This window comes from Eucyclogobius newberryi, unplaced genomic scaffold (genome assembly GCF_026437365.1).
Source record: "Eucyclogobius newberryi isolate DKJ021-1_F unplaced genomic scaffold, fEucNew1.0.hap1 SCAF_22, whole genome shotgun sequence".
Classification (NCBI taxonomy): domain Eukaryota; kingdom Metazoa; phylum Chordata; class Actinopteri; order Gobiiformes; family Gobiidae; genus Eucyclogobius; species Eucyclogobius newberryi.
The window spans coordinates 12709661-12726724 of NW_027315857.1; the positions used below are offsets into that span (position 1 = coordinate 12709661).

General features: G+C 41.7%; 1 protein-coding gene across 3 annotated transcripts in view; it reads left to right on the forward strand.

Moving 5' to 3' along the window:
- The first annotated feature begins 909 nt into the window (after positions 1 to 909).
- The window catches only part of stim2b (stromal interaction molecule 2b), a 41138-nt gene continuing 24983 nt past the window's right edge, over positions 910 to 17064 (forward strand). Inside the window, exon 1 of one of the 3 annotated variants that reach the window (XM_072458574.1) lies at positions 910 to 969. In XM_072458574.1, coding sequence (XP_072314675.1) covers positions 930 to 969 — 40 coding nt within the window. In that variant the 5' untranslated portion in view covers positions 910 to 929. Of the gene's footprint in view, positions 970 to 6398; positions 6610 to 17064 lie in introns of those variants that run through there. The other 2 variants (XM_072458572.1, XM_072458573.1) reach the window with 2 other exon arrangements.

The window sequence follows — 17064 nt, forward strand, 5'->3', positions numbered from 1 at the left end:
CATCCCATTTGATGCGCTCCATAAATATAGAACAGCCAGTCTCGTGTCATTAGATATTATACAGCCTGTAAGCATAGCCGCTACCAGCCATATACAGTGCAGGAAAGGCGATAGGCACAGCGGGGCTCGCGTCGGCTGAGAGGCTCATTAGCACGTTGCTTGGAGCTGTAATTGTAACAGCAGCACGTTAGAGAACAACAGTTGTGTTGAATTAACGCCGAGCATTGGTCCAAATGTATCCCCTGCTTTGTAAGAGATGATGCTTGTGCGCTTCAAGTTATAAGCTTCCATGCATGATAAGGTTCTATCAAAATGTACTGCAGATATATATATATAAACAAGTGGGAGTGGCACATTTCAGAAGGTCATTCTAATATGGATTCATGACACCATTTATCTGGAGATTATGTTTAGATTAGATGAGATGCGTGTAATGACAATGTAGTACACCGTTATTATATTATAACAAAACCTTCCATTAGCAAGTAACTGATGGTACTAATGTAATATTCATTTATATTACTTTTTAAGACAGCTGATTGGTCAAATTATCTGCATACTCCAGCCTAAATCATTATGAAGTAATTAGTAATGTTTCCCCTGAGTATTTTGGTCACATGGCCATATATGCCTGTTTACATGAGTTTGAGAATGTAAAAAAATGTAAAACCAACAATGTATTATTTGAAAATGTATTTATTTAGGTATATAAAGTAAGAACCATTTCCTGAATCTGTTGTTTACATAACCAGTCAATGCCAATATAATTCTTCTTCAATCCAATTAACTGCTCTGCCAAACAATTAAATAAAACATTTCCATTGTGAAATTGGGATTGTACGTTGACTTCTTGTTAGACCTGCTTTCTTCTGCGTCACTTGCTGGATTCTGACTGGGTAAATATTTTGACAAGGCGTGCTGCTTGCTGGATGCTAACCTCCGCAGGCGTTTGTAGGGACAGCAGTTTGGGTAAGTGACAGACATCTACACTCTGAGACATGCTTCTCCTTTGCTCTTATGGCCTTCCTCCTGCACCTGACATCTGCTGTTTCCGTTCTGCCCTCTCTACTGCCCTCTCTCTGGGCACATATCGAATTCTGCTGCTCCTCTCCTTCTTCCATGGTGACTGCTGCTGGTGCCACCTGTTTAGCAGCACTCCCATGGCTGACTTTTTTATCAGCCTCACCTCCACTGGCTTCTGGAGATCAAGTCCTACAGTTACAGCTTCAGCCTGTAGGCCAATGTGTCCACACAGCAACGCCCCTGGTGGATGGTGAGCGACATTGCAGGACAGTGCCTTGGCATGAGGCCAGGCATCACTAATAGACTGCTTTATTTAAGCTGCAATTTGGCCCATGCTACCTCTAGCCCTGTTAATTGAACTAAGGCTGCAGCTTACAGTGGGATCTGAGAGCTTGAGTTGCCATTGGGGTAATTACAGGGGTCAATTAAAAAAAAGAAATTAGATGCATCTATAGAGTGCAAAGCCTGCAAATAAAACAAAATAAACAACTATACGTCCACTGTACTACAAACTTATGTCTTCAATAATCACTTCCATTGCCGTTACTACAACTATTTTAATCTCATGAATTTCACTTGAAGTTTAATGTAAAGTAATAGATTAGATATAATCTATGAATTTTATACCAACGAGACAAAATACATTTGCATCAAAGTTGTCTCGATCACTAATGACTCACGACATGAGGAGATGGTCAGTCGGTTGTATGTTATTTACCTCCCATACAATAAAGGACAAACTTTAACAAAGTTTAAATTGAAACTCATTAGTCATTATACTATTATAATAAATAATGACACTGTAGTAAAAGTAACTAACTACAAAAAATACAGTATATTAGTGCAGTGTAACTTATTACCTTATTTCAACATTATTTGTTCAGGTAATGGGGCATTTTGCGTCAAATCTAACAGCCTGAAAACAGAACGCCTAAGGTATGGCCAATGGAAATGAGCAGCTTAGTTCCAGTTACTGTTGTTTTATTTAAATTTAAGAGTTAAAACGTAGAAGGAAATTTCCACTGAACATGAAGTTAGCTGTATTTTACAGGAACAAAAGCGTAACAGTATTTGTATAGTGTTGGCGTCATCCAAAGAGCCTTAAAACACTATTAAATTTAGTGTTGTCATAAATCATGAATCTCTTTCCATACAAAAGGAACATAAAGTGATGTTTCTATATTTCATAAATGCTTTCCTTATAATTCCTCTTTCCTCACAAAAGAAGAATCCTTTTTTATTTGACTCATGTTTTGTGAGTAATGAGTAAATCTTAACATGTCAATAGTTTGACATGCTTATCCTTAAGCCTCTATATCAGGGGTGGGCAATTATTTTCCTCCAAGGGCCATATTCGAACCCAGGCAAGTATTGGAGGGCCGGCCCGCGATCATTGGTGTGAAAAAAGAAAAATCCCAAAAATTAAATATCAAATAAAATATCACTTTTCTGTCAAATGTAGGCTATTGAATCTATTATTTAATTGATTTCACGTCATATTTATTAAGGATACAAATGCAGACGGATGCCTGAGGGAAAAAAAGGAAAAAATAAATAAATTATATATAAATATAAAAAAATAATAATAATAATAATAATATATATATATATATATATATATATATATATATATATATATATATATATATTTTTTTTTACTTGGACAAGCTTTGCGGGCCGGATTGAAAGGCCCAGCGGGCCGGATGTGGCCCGCGGGCCACACACGTAGCCCACCCCTGCTCTATATGATGCATGTATAAAGCTGCTGTAGTGCATGAAGTGTCAGATGTGATGTACACAGCTGCTGTAGTGCATGAAGTGTCAGATGTGATGTATACAGCTGCTGTAGTGCATGAAGTGTCAGATGTGATGTACACAGCTGCTGTAGTGCATGAAGTGTCAGATGTGATGCATGAAGTGTCAGATGTGATGTATAGAGCTGCTGTAGTGCATGAAGTGTCAGATGTGATGTATAGAGCTGCTGTAGTGCATGAAGTGTCAGATGTGATGTATACAGCTGCTGTAGTGCATGAAGTGTCAGATGTGATGTATACAGCTGCTGTAGTGCATGAAGTGTCAGATGTGACGTACACAGCTGCTGTAGTGCATGAAGTGTCAGATGTGATGCATGAAGTGTCAGATGTGATGTACACAGCTGCTGTAGTGCATGAAGTGTCAGATGTGATGCATGAAGTGTCAGATGTGATGTACACAGCTGCTGTAGTGCATGAAGTGTCAGATGTGATGTATACAGCTGCTGTAGTGCATGAAGTGTCAGATGTGATGTATAGAGCTGCTGTAGTGCATGAAGTGTCAGATGTGATGTATAGAGCTGCTGTAGTGCATGAAGTGTCAGATGTGATGTACACAGCTGCTGTAGTGCATGAAGTGTCAGATGTGATGTATAGAGCTGCTGTAGTGCATGAAGTGTCAGATGTGATGTATAGAGCTGCTGTAGTGCATGAAGTGTCAGATGTGATGTATAGAGCTGCTGTAGTGCATGAAGTGTCAGATGTGATGTATACAGCTGCTGTAGTGCATGAAGTGTCAGATGTGATGTATACAGCTGCTGTAGTGCATGAAGTGTCAGATGTGATGTATACAGCTGCTGTAGTGCATGAAGTGTCAGATGTGATGTATAGAGCTGCTGTAGTGTATGAAGTGTCAGATGTGATGTATACAGCTGCTGTAGTGCATGAAGTGTCAGATGTGATGTATACAGCTGCTGTAGTGTATGAAGTGTCAGATGTGATGTACACAGCTGCTGTAGTGCATGAAGTGTCAGATGTGATGTATAGAGCTGCTGTAGTGCATGAAGTGTCAGATGTGATGCATGAAGTGTCAGATGTGATGTACACAGCTGCTGTAGTGCATGAAGTGTCAGATGTGATGCATGAAGTGTCAGATGTGATGTACACAGCTGCTGTAGTGCATGAAGTGTCAGATGTGATGTACACAGCTGCTGTAGTGCATGAAGTGTCAAATGTGATGTACACAGCTGCTGTAGTGCATGAAGTGTCAGATGTGATGTATAGAGCTGCTGTAGTGCATGAAGTGTCAGATGTGATGTATACAGCTGCTGTAGTGCATGAAGTGTCAGATGTGATGTACACAGCTGCTGTAGTGCATGAAGTGTCAGATGTGATGCATGAAGTGTCAGATGTGATGTATAGAGCTGCTGTAGTGCATGAAGTGTCAGATGTGATGTATAGAGCTGCTGTAGTGCATGAAGTGTCAGATGTGATGTATAGAGCTGCTGTAGTGCATGAAGTGTCAGATGTGATGTATAGAGCTGCTGTAGTGCATGAAGTGTCAGATGTGATGCATGAAGTGTCAGATGTGATGCATGAAGTGTCAGATGTGATGTACACAGCTGCTGTGGTGCATGAAGTGTCAGATGTGATGCATGAAGTGTCAGATGTGATGTACACAGCTGCTGTGGTGCATGAAGTGTCAGATGTGATGCATGAAGTGTCAGATGTGATGTACACAGCTGCTGTAGTGCATGAAGTGTCAGATGTGATGCATGAAGTGTCAGATGTGATGCATGAAGTGTCAGATGTGATGTACACAGCTGCTGTAGTGCATGAAGTGTCAGATGTGATGTATAGAGCTGCTGTAGTGCATGAAGTGTCAGATGTGATGCATGAAGTGTCAGATGTGATGTACACAGCTGCTGTAGTGCATGAAGTGTCAGATGTGATGCATGAAGTGTCAGATGTGATGCATGAAGTGTCAGATGTGATGTACACAGCTGTTGTGGTGCATGAAGTGTCAGATGTGATGTACACAGCTGTTGTGGTGCATGAAGTGTCAGATGTGATGTACACAGCTGTTGTGGTGCATGAAGTGTCAGATGTGGTGCATGAAGTGTCAGATGTGATGTACACAGCTGTTGTGGTGCATGAAGTGTCAGATGTGGTGCATGAAGTGTCAGATGTGATGTACACAGCTGTTGTGGTGCATGAAGTGTCAGATGTGGTGCATGAAGTGTCAGATGTGATGTACACAGCTGTTGTGGTGCATGAAGTGTCAGATGTGGTGCATGAAGTGTCAGATGTGATGTACACAGCTGCTGTGGCGCATGAAGAGCTGTCATAACTCGCGGGTTCGGCTTTTTAAACCCAAACGTGAGCGATGTGTCAATCCACCAATCACACGGTGCCATGTTGGGACAAGCGAACCAATCAGAGCGGCCGGTTTAGGGACAAAACTTGGACGTACCCCAGACCCGCTGTGCGGAAGCAGACAACAATGAATATGAGTATATCCTCGTTTTCATGAAAATAAATACATAGTTATAACTGCTCCGATGCGCTTGTCGCGGCGCGTCCGGCCCGCGGCGTCCCTGCTCCCGACGCCCTGAACACGCCAGGAGGAGAGCAATAACCGCGTGTGCGAGTCCACGAGTCGCCACTAAAACCATGACACCTCAAACCCCGCTGGGGGAAAGTCGGTGACCGAGCAGCGCGGTGCCTCGGCGGTCCCCCACCACCACCACCACCACTCCCGGTGCCGGCGCAGTGACTTCCGCCCCCGGTTGTAGCTCGCTCGCCTTCTCCACACCAGCCTCCGCCATCCGCCGGGGCGAGAGCAGCTGATACGACATGAGGATCCTGTGTCACCCCGCGCGGCCCCTCGCTCCAAACTTCATTTAGAAAGTGCGCCGACGGGTCCGCCTGACTCATGTAGGTCGCGGCAGGATTAGGAGCGCTGTGGAAGACGCCTTTTCCCCCTCTGGATCTGTTACTATCATGTGAAGAGGAGGAGGCGGACCGAGGACTCTCTTCTTCACTATGCTGAGGCTGTGGCGCGTGTTTGTGTGCTGTACGTGGAAGTGCAGGGACGGTCCCCAGACGGTCGGCGCCACGGACGGATTAAACGCCGCACTTGGCCAGATTTGAAGCGCATCGGGGGGGGGATTATTCTGTTGGTGCCCGTGTATTCGCGCTTTGTTTTTTTGGGGGACGGGGAATTCCTCCACACGGCGCCGCGATCGCCGTTTGCATTCGGCACACGTCGCGCGGTTTCCCCTCCACATTTGAGGGATGATGTTCTTGTTTGTAACAGTGTGGATGAGCGCTATGGGGGGACTGCTCGTCATAACCAGGCGTCCCGTGCAAACAGACAGCTACGCGGTCAGGGGCTGTTAGCTTTTTTATCCCCGGAGTCTTCTTTCAAACTAGTTTGTCTTGCCAATGACCCACGATGAACTATTATTTCGTATGGATTTTTCACGCTCCTGTGCGGTTCAGTGCCACGATTAATTTCTAACTATTTCATTGCAACTGCGTTTTCTAAGTTGCAGCGCTATTTGTTCGCTCGTTATTTACCAAACATCTTCAGCCAACAAGACATTTGGATTCGTGGAGAAGACCGGCCCAATAATACTGCCCGTGTCTTTCCACCTCCGCGGATTGGATTTGTGTAGATTTGTTGTTTTCTTTTCCATCATGAGTTACATCCACGCGGTGGTGAACATACTGCTACGTGGACTCGTCATCTATGCGGTACTGGGCTCGGAGGGCACTTACGCGAATGATCTGCCCAGCCACACGTCTGAAGCTGCGCATGTGGCAGTCACAGGTAAGCCCCATCCGAGGCTCTCCCACGCACTGTGTTTACGCATGTACAGCGTTTAGCCCCCCGTGTCTCTCCCCGTGTCTCTCCCCGGTCTCCCCCCGTCTCTCCCCGGTCTCCCCCCTGTGGTTTCTCGGGGAAAGCCGCGGATTGCCCGGTGCAGCGTGATGGCAGGTGTTGCGGGCTGTTGTCCTCACAGTCCCTCTACATGGCAGAGAAATGCGTGACTAAAGAATGCTTTTACGCGCTGTCGCCATGGAAGCTTTGACGGTTGCTAAACAAATGATGTTCGTCCTGTTTTATAACAAATTTGAATCTATTTGGGTGTTATCCAACTGCGTAGGAATGTCTTTTTTTTACATGCATTGACTCAAAGTCAAGGACACATGGGACTCCCCTTGGCCCTCCACTGGTGAGGCCTCATGATGACTGACAGCAGGGTTCCATCTGCATCCAGCTCTCACTATTGATCGACTTTAGTCCACCAGAGCTGCCTTTATCGATGCTGTTAAACTGAATGTTGGCCCCAACAGGTGCCACATCGGCCCCACCAGGGAAACATTAGTAGGCCTACATCTACAGGTGACTTCACTGGCATCATTCACTGTTTTCAGCTCCACCTTTTGGGCTTTGTCATGAGATCGCCCACACAAACACAACCAAGTCCTGGAGTGAAAAACTTAAATCACATTCCGCCTTCCCCATCGCACGTCCTGACATATTTATCATTATTTGCCACTTATTATTGGCAGCGTCACCTGTCACCACCAGTATTTATTTCCTCAAATACAAGTCAAAGGCAAATATTGTGTATCTGAAACAAGTATTGGTATATTAGGTGTGCATCTGCCATGGTCTTGAAGCAACATCCGACATTGTTATTAAGCATTTATGATTGTGAGGGTCAAAAGTCAAGAAGCAACAGAAAATAAAAGAACAAGAGAGTAAATATTGATTGATATGAACACAAAACCTTTCAATATTAACATGTGTGGTGCACAACACTCACAACAACCTACACATTTCCCTGTCGAGTCCATGGAAAAGGTCAGCTGCCTCTTCCTTAGACTGTGCCTGAAGTGAGTGTTTGCGCAGTAAAGATAGCTTAAAATGCCATGCAAAGACTAAAGTGTTGTTGGTCAATATACTGCTATAACACTTTAATATGATTATGTTTGAAATGAGAAGTATCAACTATAGACCCTCCAGAGTGACGTGTTTAGAATTGTTATACACTGGTATTGATATAAAGGTTTGCAATATGTAACAGTAACTTCTAGCTCCATTTTCTTAAGTTCACATATATTTTGGATTTGTGGTACTTGATGAAATACAAATATTTTAGTTTCAAAAGCTATATTTTTGGTGCATTAATGTCTACTATAGCCTGGTAGACAGTTAGCATTTATGATCATGTCGGCGCTACATCAGTAAACTACACAAAGCAGTGCTGTTGATTTCACATTTCCTTTTACATTTCATAGTTTGTGATGTTTGGTGAGTCATTCTAACATTCCCTTTGGAAAGCCATTGAAGTAAACATGTATGTAACATGTATGTAACATGTATGTGTAACCAGACTGTCCTCATTCTAAAGACTCTTCCTTTACAAACACGCTAAAGGCAGGTGCCGTTCTATACTTTGGCCTCAGTGCATTTTCAGTGGGAGATACTGTATTTATTTAACCCTCGTTCTGCCCTCAAAGAGTGCACAGGTTCAAAACACTTTTTCATTTTTTTATTATTTATTTTTCAAACATAAAACGACAAAAAACAAACATAAAACACGTTTTCATGTTGTGGAAGGAGGTGGGAGGTGTTCTTTTTCAGACTCCTTACAACTGTTTTTGCTTGTTTTATTGTATTAATAAATGAGAGGAAATATTATTTAAATTGAAACATGTTATAACCCAAACATCGAACCCTAACCCAATGTTCCTCATCTTCAGTTTACTCGGTTGTTTTTTGATTGATTCATGCATGTTTGAGTAGCATTTTCTTGCCTTCGAGCCTTGAGTGTTCAGAAAAGTCTAGATTTCGCCCACTGCACTGCACTTGTGATTATTCCCAAAAATCATAAGCGTAGGGAAAGTTGTGTTGAAAAATGTCTCCGGTTTGAAGTGAGTGGAAGTGCTTATTTTAGATCAATATTTTATCTATATGTTATAGCTTAATACTAAATAACTGGAAAAAGGTTTAATATGTGTGTATATCCTTTCAGTTCATATTAACAGTCTCAAGAAGATAAGATAAGATATTCCTTTATTGTCCCACATGGGGAAATTTCATTGGTGAAACGCAGGTAGATACAGAGGTAGATACAGAAGAACAGATATAGGAAGTCTGAAAAACACTTTCAGTAGAAGCACACAGTATTGTCCAGTGAGTAGAAATCCAAAACATTTAACATTTGAAACAATAGTATAATTTAAAATAATACCCATATAGTTCAGGGCCATCACATGAGTGGCACAGGGGCTGCACTTGGCTCAACCTGGAGGACCCTCTGTCTTTTAGGATCAAACGCTGTTATTTCTTTACCTGGAATGTTCCACAGAATGGCTTTAAACGTATCTATCTCCATGAAGACAACAGGTAATGCCACCAGGTCAAGTTAGAGGTCAGATCAGTGTTTGGGTGCCCTCGCTCTCTTAATTCTATACTGTGGAACATTCTGGAACATCTTTGAGTTTAACAACGCTCCTTCCAGAAACATTATATACTGCATTTGAACTCTTTAGTGTGAATAATTGTATATTGAGGAGACTTGCTCTTAATATTAGTTTGAAACAAATATTTGACTTTCATGTCAATCTAGAAGCTCTATTTAATCATTTGCTGCACATTTTGGAGGAGCATATCGTATTGTAGATGTGATCTGACATATTGTTTTGTGTATTTAGCTTGTTTAGCATTTCCCTTCTGCTGTTGTACCTTTTTTAGTGGTTTTGACATTGCTAATAATAACAGAACAGAAGACCGCACAAAAAGACATTCTTTTGTAGAATAAGCAGTTCTGGGAAATGCTTTGAAAGCCCAATAAAAATTGACCCCAACTAAAAGCATCGTCACAGTAATAATATCCTCTATAACGAAAGTATTGTCCAGCTGGCAAGACCTGGTACATTGACTTCATAAACTAGCATTTAAGATTTGTTGGTTGAATGGACAATAGAATAATCAATGCTAATGCACATGAGCCTAATATGTGCTTATAGTCGTCATTATAGACTGGCAGCCACCACAACCTCTCAATTGACAATACATCAACACAATAGTTTGTCCATTCTGTCCCAAAGGGAGCTGAGAATCTATGGCCTCTGCTTCAGAATGACAGAAACCTGATAGAGGAACTATCCATGGTGAGAATTCTCAGTGGTGCAGCAAATTTAGCCTTGGCCAAATGTGGAAAAACCTGGATAAAACAAAACTTAAACTTCCAATTCTTCACCTTTCCTCGACATGTTAAGACATCGATTTACCGGTAATCTAATGTTTTTGTATTAAAGGTTAGTACAACAATGTAAGAACTATTATAATGTTATATAGTAATGTCCAGGTGCACAAAATATGTCTCTCCGTTTGACCGCTGCCTTGAAAATGACCCAAACCCTAAGCGGATGCAACGAGGATTGTCATTCCCCAGATTAACACGTATGAACAACACCTCAGTCTGTCCTCTGGCCACGTCGACGCCTAGAGTGGTCAGCTGCTGCGATCTCCATCAGAGCTTTCGTGTTGTGATCCCTACAATATCGGCAGACCCCAAGCACAACAGACCGCTAATGTATTTATAAATCTGCTAGTTTTCCATGCGGCCATAACTGCGGATGACCTCACAGCGACTGGAGGTTACAGTGTTTCTCATTAATACTGTGAGACACCGGGCCGCCCCACACTTGGCTGCTCTCTCTGGGGAGATAATAAGGTTTTATGTAATGGTTAACTCCACTGTGCCCGTTGTCACAGCCAGGGCACAAAGCACAGATTGGATTAAGGCTAGTTTAACAAGCCATGCAAGTCTCAATGACCATGCTGAACCAAAGGCATTTGTTTTGGACATGTATTACTGACTATTGGTTATTATAACTGAGGCGAGAGTGGGTGGAGTCTGTATGTCCCCCCCCCCGTGTTACAGTCACCCGCGAGTGGTAAGAAAATGAATCTGACTATGATTAAAAACGAAATAAATGAAGACTGTAATCTTGCTTGAACTGCAGTTTCTAATGTGTCTTTGACTGTCTCTGAGTAATATTATATATATATCTTGCTTCAAATAGCTCCAGTAAAAGCATCCAGGAACCTTACACTTATGTTAAGAAGAAAGCACGAGACTAATGAAAATATATGAAGCTTTATTTGAACACTGAAGAGGGCACTGCACAAATCTGATGGAGGAAAAAAAAAAAAAAGCATCAATACTGGGGGAAAAAACTAGTACAAGAAACCGTAAGTCGTAACTAAAGGCTAAATTATACTGCAGTGCAAAATGTATTAGACGTCAGTAATTTGTGCTTATGTCACGTCTACTGGCTTCAGTGTCACTTTAACTTAAAACTTTACCCAGCAGAGCCTTTATTCTGATTCAGTTTGCATGTGTGTGTCTCATAGTGCCAGAAGCTAAATCTACCCAAGTGAATACACAAGTTTATGGTATACGGGTTCATTGGTTGTAGATCCTTGAAGAACATGGCTTTTCAAGCTTCTCTATAGCTTTTTAAGAAATGTCAGTATTGTGGAGTGTGCCAAGTGAGAAATTATACAAATATCTGAAAATATAAGCTCTGAGGTAAAAACGGGAGGTAAAAAACTATTTTCATCGGACATGTTTCGGTCTCTTTGTGTCATTCTGTCGCTCGTGGCACATGTGGCTGATAGGTGAGGCCCAGATCATTCTCTGATCACGAGAGGCAGTGGCACCAGGCTGGTTCAGCCATGCACAAAGGCTTTGAGCCTGATGTAGGTCACTCTGGTGTCTTCCTGCTGTGAGTACTGTGAGTACTGTGAGTACTTTGAGTACTGTGAGTACTGTGGGTACTGCACCCCCACTCAGACTGAGCCTATTGTTGTTCTGCCCGCTGTATCCGGGCGTTTAAAGGTGTTGATCCCTGAGCTCTGCAGCAGTGTGTGGCCTGACTGGCTCCTCATGACACTGTGGCATGTGGTAGGTCCACTACAGGCCGTTTGCTGGTCAATATACTGTATTTAAGCAACTTATCCATGTGCTCAGAACATAAAAGCTGAACATGTAAGGTCCTCTTCAGGAGTGACCATATGATGTTAAGTTAGAGCAGATGAGGAGAGGTCAATCTGAGATGAATATCTGAGCTGGTGCGAGGTGTGTGTGTGAGTTCTTTTTAGTCTTGTGAACAGTCTCTTTAGTATCAATTAGCAAATAATTACACATGTTGTACATAGCAACTTTGGGCTGGTCAAATGTCCACAATAATATCTAGCCAGGGGTCGTGACCTTGAGCTTTTATGAGAAGAGGACAACGCTGTGATAACACTTGTCACCTCAACACAGGAAGAGCCAATGCCGTGCCCTTCACAGGCGTCGAAATCAAATGTTTAATTAGCTGCGGTTGTTGCTTTGCATCTCATTTCCCCCGAAATGACCCGCGCTCGCCCAGACTTTAGGGGCCTCAAACCTGCTCGACTCGTGCATTTCACTTGGTGTGTGAGGTGCGATCAAAGGAAGCTAAAGTGACAATTAGTGCTTCCATTATTTTTAAACTGCGGCCAGTGTTTGAGTGAGGTTATTTTTTATAAACGGTGCAAAACGTGCTCGGCCCTTTTGTGATGCAAGTTGGGAGCGAGATAGAAAACAAAACTCACGCACTTTAAGTTGATAGTTCTACAATGATCTCTGCCTCATTAAACACATATTTGTCCATGTTTAGTTATCCATGTTTACAATATTGACATCTGACTCAACCACCAAACAAATGACCCGGACTTGCTTCCAGGCAGCACTGAACACCCTCCACTGTGAATCCCTAATAATTAAAATATCATACCTACAGCAACGTTTCCTCAAACACAAGCAAACAAATGCTGTTGGCTGGAGTCCGTTGAATTGATTTCAGGGACTTTCCCCCTGAGTTCACGTGATGGTTTGGCCCGGGCCGCAGAGGCAAAGAGCGGCTTGGATTTCTTTGGTATGTCGTCTCCTCTTAACTCTGTCGCCGCTGACAATTTTATTCTGACAGGACCGTAACAAATTAATTTCAAAGCAGCAATTAAGCAAAGCGTATGTTGACGATAAATGTGTAAAAATGCATTCTCGTCGACTGCAAATGTCTTCCTCCTCGATTCTTCTCTTGACGGACGTTCAAAAGTTCTCAGAAGAAACCCGAGCTGTGGCCATTTTGGAGCTTGAAATATTTGTCTAGCATTGTAAGATCATCAGGGTTTTTGCTCATGCTGCGAACTTCCAAAAGCCTAGTCCTGTCTCATTTGTTTCAATATCGCTTTACTTTAGACATTTAGACATTTAGATTTATGCAAACGTTTAGTGTTGTACAGGAACCACACATCTTAAGTTACTCACTACGGTCTGAGTGTTATTCTTCGCTACCACGAGTTATATTTGTAAAAACAAAAGCATCCTGTCGAGCAGGAAGGTGGAAGACACACTGGAAGTTGGCAGGAAATTCAACGTGTAATCCCGTCTCATTTACAAAGTGTGTCAGCGAGTGATGGAAATGTTCAACGGCATTACATTTATCCACTTCCAAAGTCAAACTATTCCCGAGTAACCTGCAGTGTACCATTTGTCTGGGGTTAAGCATGCGATACAGGGCGGATATATGAGGAAGTTGGAGGTGTCAATATAACTGCCGATATATTTGGTAACGTAAAATCATAGTTTATAGGCAGTTGATTACAAAACGCTCAATTCATTTTAAATTATTTTGTTAATGTGACATTTACTGTTATTCTGCCTCTTAACAGTGAATTTTAAATGCTGAAAGTTTGTTTGCGCAACGTTCTTTTTGTTGGACTTGAACTATTAAAGTTACGAGCCTGCTCCTCTTTTCACGGCACATTTACAGGTCAATGTGAGTCTTGTAAACACGGATGCAGCCGTACTCACTTTACAGTAGCCAATGGGAGGACAGAGGCAATGTTTACAATGTTGTGGTAACTAAAGTGAACAAAAGAAACGAGGCATGGATACGGACACATTTACAACACTCAGACAGGCCATCTCAGATCACAACTCTTCACAGACAAGATTGTCCCCAGTGAATATCATTGTTGGAAAGACAGTTGATAGTATAATGTGTCCAGTAGTGGTGCTGTGTAGTAAACTCACCCTTCAGAACAGTGTGGATTAGTTCAACACGAGGCTCAATCTATCGGCAGATCGAGATGTACGTTGTTGACAGAAAGTTCATGTTCCTCAGAAAGGTATTGACAATGTAGAAGTCCTTTGCCGCTGTTCAGTTAATGTACAGTTGTGTTGTTCAGGTTCTTATTTGTAAAATGTTTGTTGTTAGGTTACATGCTAATGTAACTGTATTTCTGAGGATGTGTTGTGCACTTTATGATTATTATACCTCTTGTAAATATGTATATATATAGTATATAGTATATACATACATACACATACAATATTATATATAATATATAATATTATTCTTTTCTTTCTTTAATGTCCAAACATACACTCAACCACCTGTTGTACCTTTGCTGATGCCTGAGCTTCATTAACTCAACCTAAAGTACCACATGCACCCTGTTCCCAGTGTCCTGACCGGGTGGATATAACTGTCTGAGCTAACAGCTCTACAGTCCTTCATCCTGACCAGAATCTTCTCTCCACACTGACACTTTGAGCAAAAATAAGTCTTATGTTGTCAATGGTGGTGTTTGTGCTGAAGTTTATTTTTATTCTTGACTTTGTAGCTGAGTTCAGAGTCTTTAAATCCAGCGCTGCCTCAGTCCGAGCCGTGAATGGTCAGAGAGCTCACGGACCGGAGCGTCTGAAGCTGCTTCAGCTGCACCACGGCGTCTCACACAAACTACTGCACAAGACAAATGGAGCTGTGCTAAGTATTGGGACATTAATCTGTCAGTAAATTGGATAAATGGTTGTATTCTAGAGAGTCTAAGCTTTAAAACAATGTATAACATGCCCAGGTGGAATATCAGCCATATCGGCCAGAGTTTGGTCTGATTATCTGAGTTCTGGACCTTGAATGATCTGCATGAGCCTGTTGTGGCTGCGTCAGAGCGACTGACCATTAGTGCAAAGTGGATCCCATGTTTGTATCAGTCTGCTCCAGTTTGCAGTAGCTGTTTGAAGAATCTATACATTCAAATAGACTTCCATGCCATGTTGCCAAAGTACCACTTCAATTGTAAGTGGAAATATCTTGGCCTGTGCTGTTTTGTCCCTTTTGATGATGCAGGATCCAGCCATCATATATATATGTCTAAGCGGTTTATCTTGACATAGTAAATCTGATTGTACAACTCTCCCAGCATGTGATATCGCGCCATTCTCCATATAGTTAAACATCAAAGGTTCTACCTATTTTTGTCCACTTCCAGACACATCCATCACGTATCTCGTGTTTGGACTGTTATCGAGACATTCCAATGAAGCTCGGGCATAAAAAGTGTCTCCTTTTCTGGAAGTCTTTCTGACTTGGTGGGCCTCTACACGTTTTGCTCTACTTGTCTGCTCTTTTCTGGATTTGTGGCCTAAGCAGAGGATTATATTTGCCCATTAAGGAGGAGGGGTGCTCTTGTAACTGTGGAAGTATCTGTAGGTCAGAATGTGAGCTCTTTTCAACGCTGAACCAAACAAAAGGAGATAAAAGGCTTTATCTTCTTGGTATTTAAACGTCTTTGTGTGTGACATTTGGAACTTTGCATGTGGTTTAATCCATAACTAAATGTTGGATTCAGATAACACTATTGAGTTAATTAAAAATCTTTTCCTGCAGTGATTCATCTTTTTCGGCTTATGGAGTCTGGGACGGCTTTTCACAACTGTGAGCCTTTGCCGGTTAAACAACATTCCATGTTTTCTTTAAATCCTTGTTAATCACTTGTACATTACAATACACTGTGAATTACTCAAAGAACCATATTAGCAATGGCTGGATTACCAGAGCAATAATAAAACATAAAATGAAAAATACAGTAGAAAAAACATGTAATTACCGTCCTTGTTAGAAAGCTTTTTGCTTTTTCCTTTTACTGCTAGTCTCTGTGCTGTATCCTAAAGTGCAACACTTTGTGTCCCTGGCCAGGTCCTTACTTTGAGCATAAATGCCTCACTGATTTGGCTATTAATTCATCAATGACTGTATGACGATGTTTAAACAACTTGCTTTGTATGTCGGCACAATCGCTTGAACTCACAAGCTCTTTACTCATTTTTTTATCCTGCTTGTGCGGCTTAGATTTATTACCAAACCTCAAAGCCTTCGATGACCTTTGTTTCACAGGGCATCAGGAACTTTCAAATATGGACGTGTGTTTGCTCACGGCTTTCTGTATCTTTACTCTTGACAGTAACTGTTCCTCTGTCGGCCCTGATGTTGGCAAAGTCTGTGGCATTTACAGACGCTGATGTTTATAAGTCATTCATGAGCTGAAATGATACACTTTATTTACTTTGATACTGACACTGCAGGTTGGTTCATAAAGGACCTTTTACCACCCAACAGTGTTTGATTTCAGAAAATTGCTGCATTTGGACCAGACTAAACTATGCAAAGGGAGCAACAATTATATCTGCTTAAACACACAAAGATATTTTACGTCTTTTTTTGCGCAAATGGATCAAAACCAGAAGTTCAGTCATCATTCTCGTTTGTAGATTATTTTAATAAAGCAGAGTCAAAAGATCTGTTCACTTGACTGATTAAAGGAGTAAGCATCTAAAGTGAAAGAAGTCAAACTAGCAAAATCACTGCTATTTGGCTTCTGATTCTATTGGATTGAAACTTCTTGGATCTTTTGAAATAGCCAGATAAATTCCACATGACCAGACGCCTTCACCTTGTTTTTGCACGTGCTGCCTTCACTTGTGATGCATTTCTATTTTAGTGTGTCTCTTCAGAACGTCCTCCTTAAGCTTAAGAGCCCTTGTATGATGTGCAGAGTGGGAGCACAACTCATCAGATACAATGGGAAAAAAACATACATCGACCCATGCAACCTGATCCAAATGATGAACTAAAGTTTTTATGGCTGTGATTATGTTAATTTAAATATTCCCTGTATTTCTGAAAAACAAAAGTTAGTCTCGTGCTGTTTAGGTCACACTTAGGCTGTGGAATGTGTACAATTTGGAGAGGTACCTCAAGAATCATTTCAAATATTTGCAGTGAACCACATCGCCTTTTGACTTTGCATGATTTAAAGTTTTGGTTTGGCATGGCTGAAGTAAACATTTTTGACTTTTGTGTCATAACATCTGTTCAAATTAATGTGCTT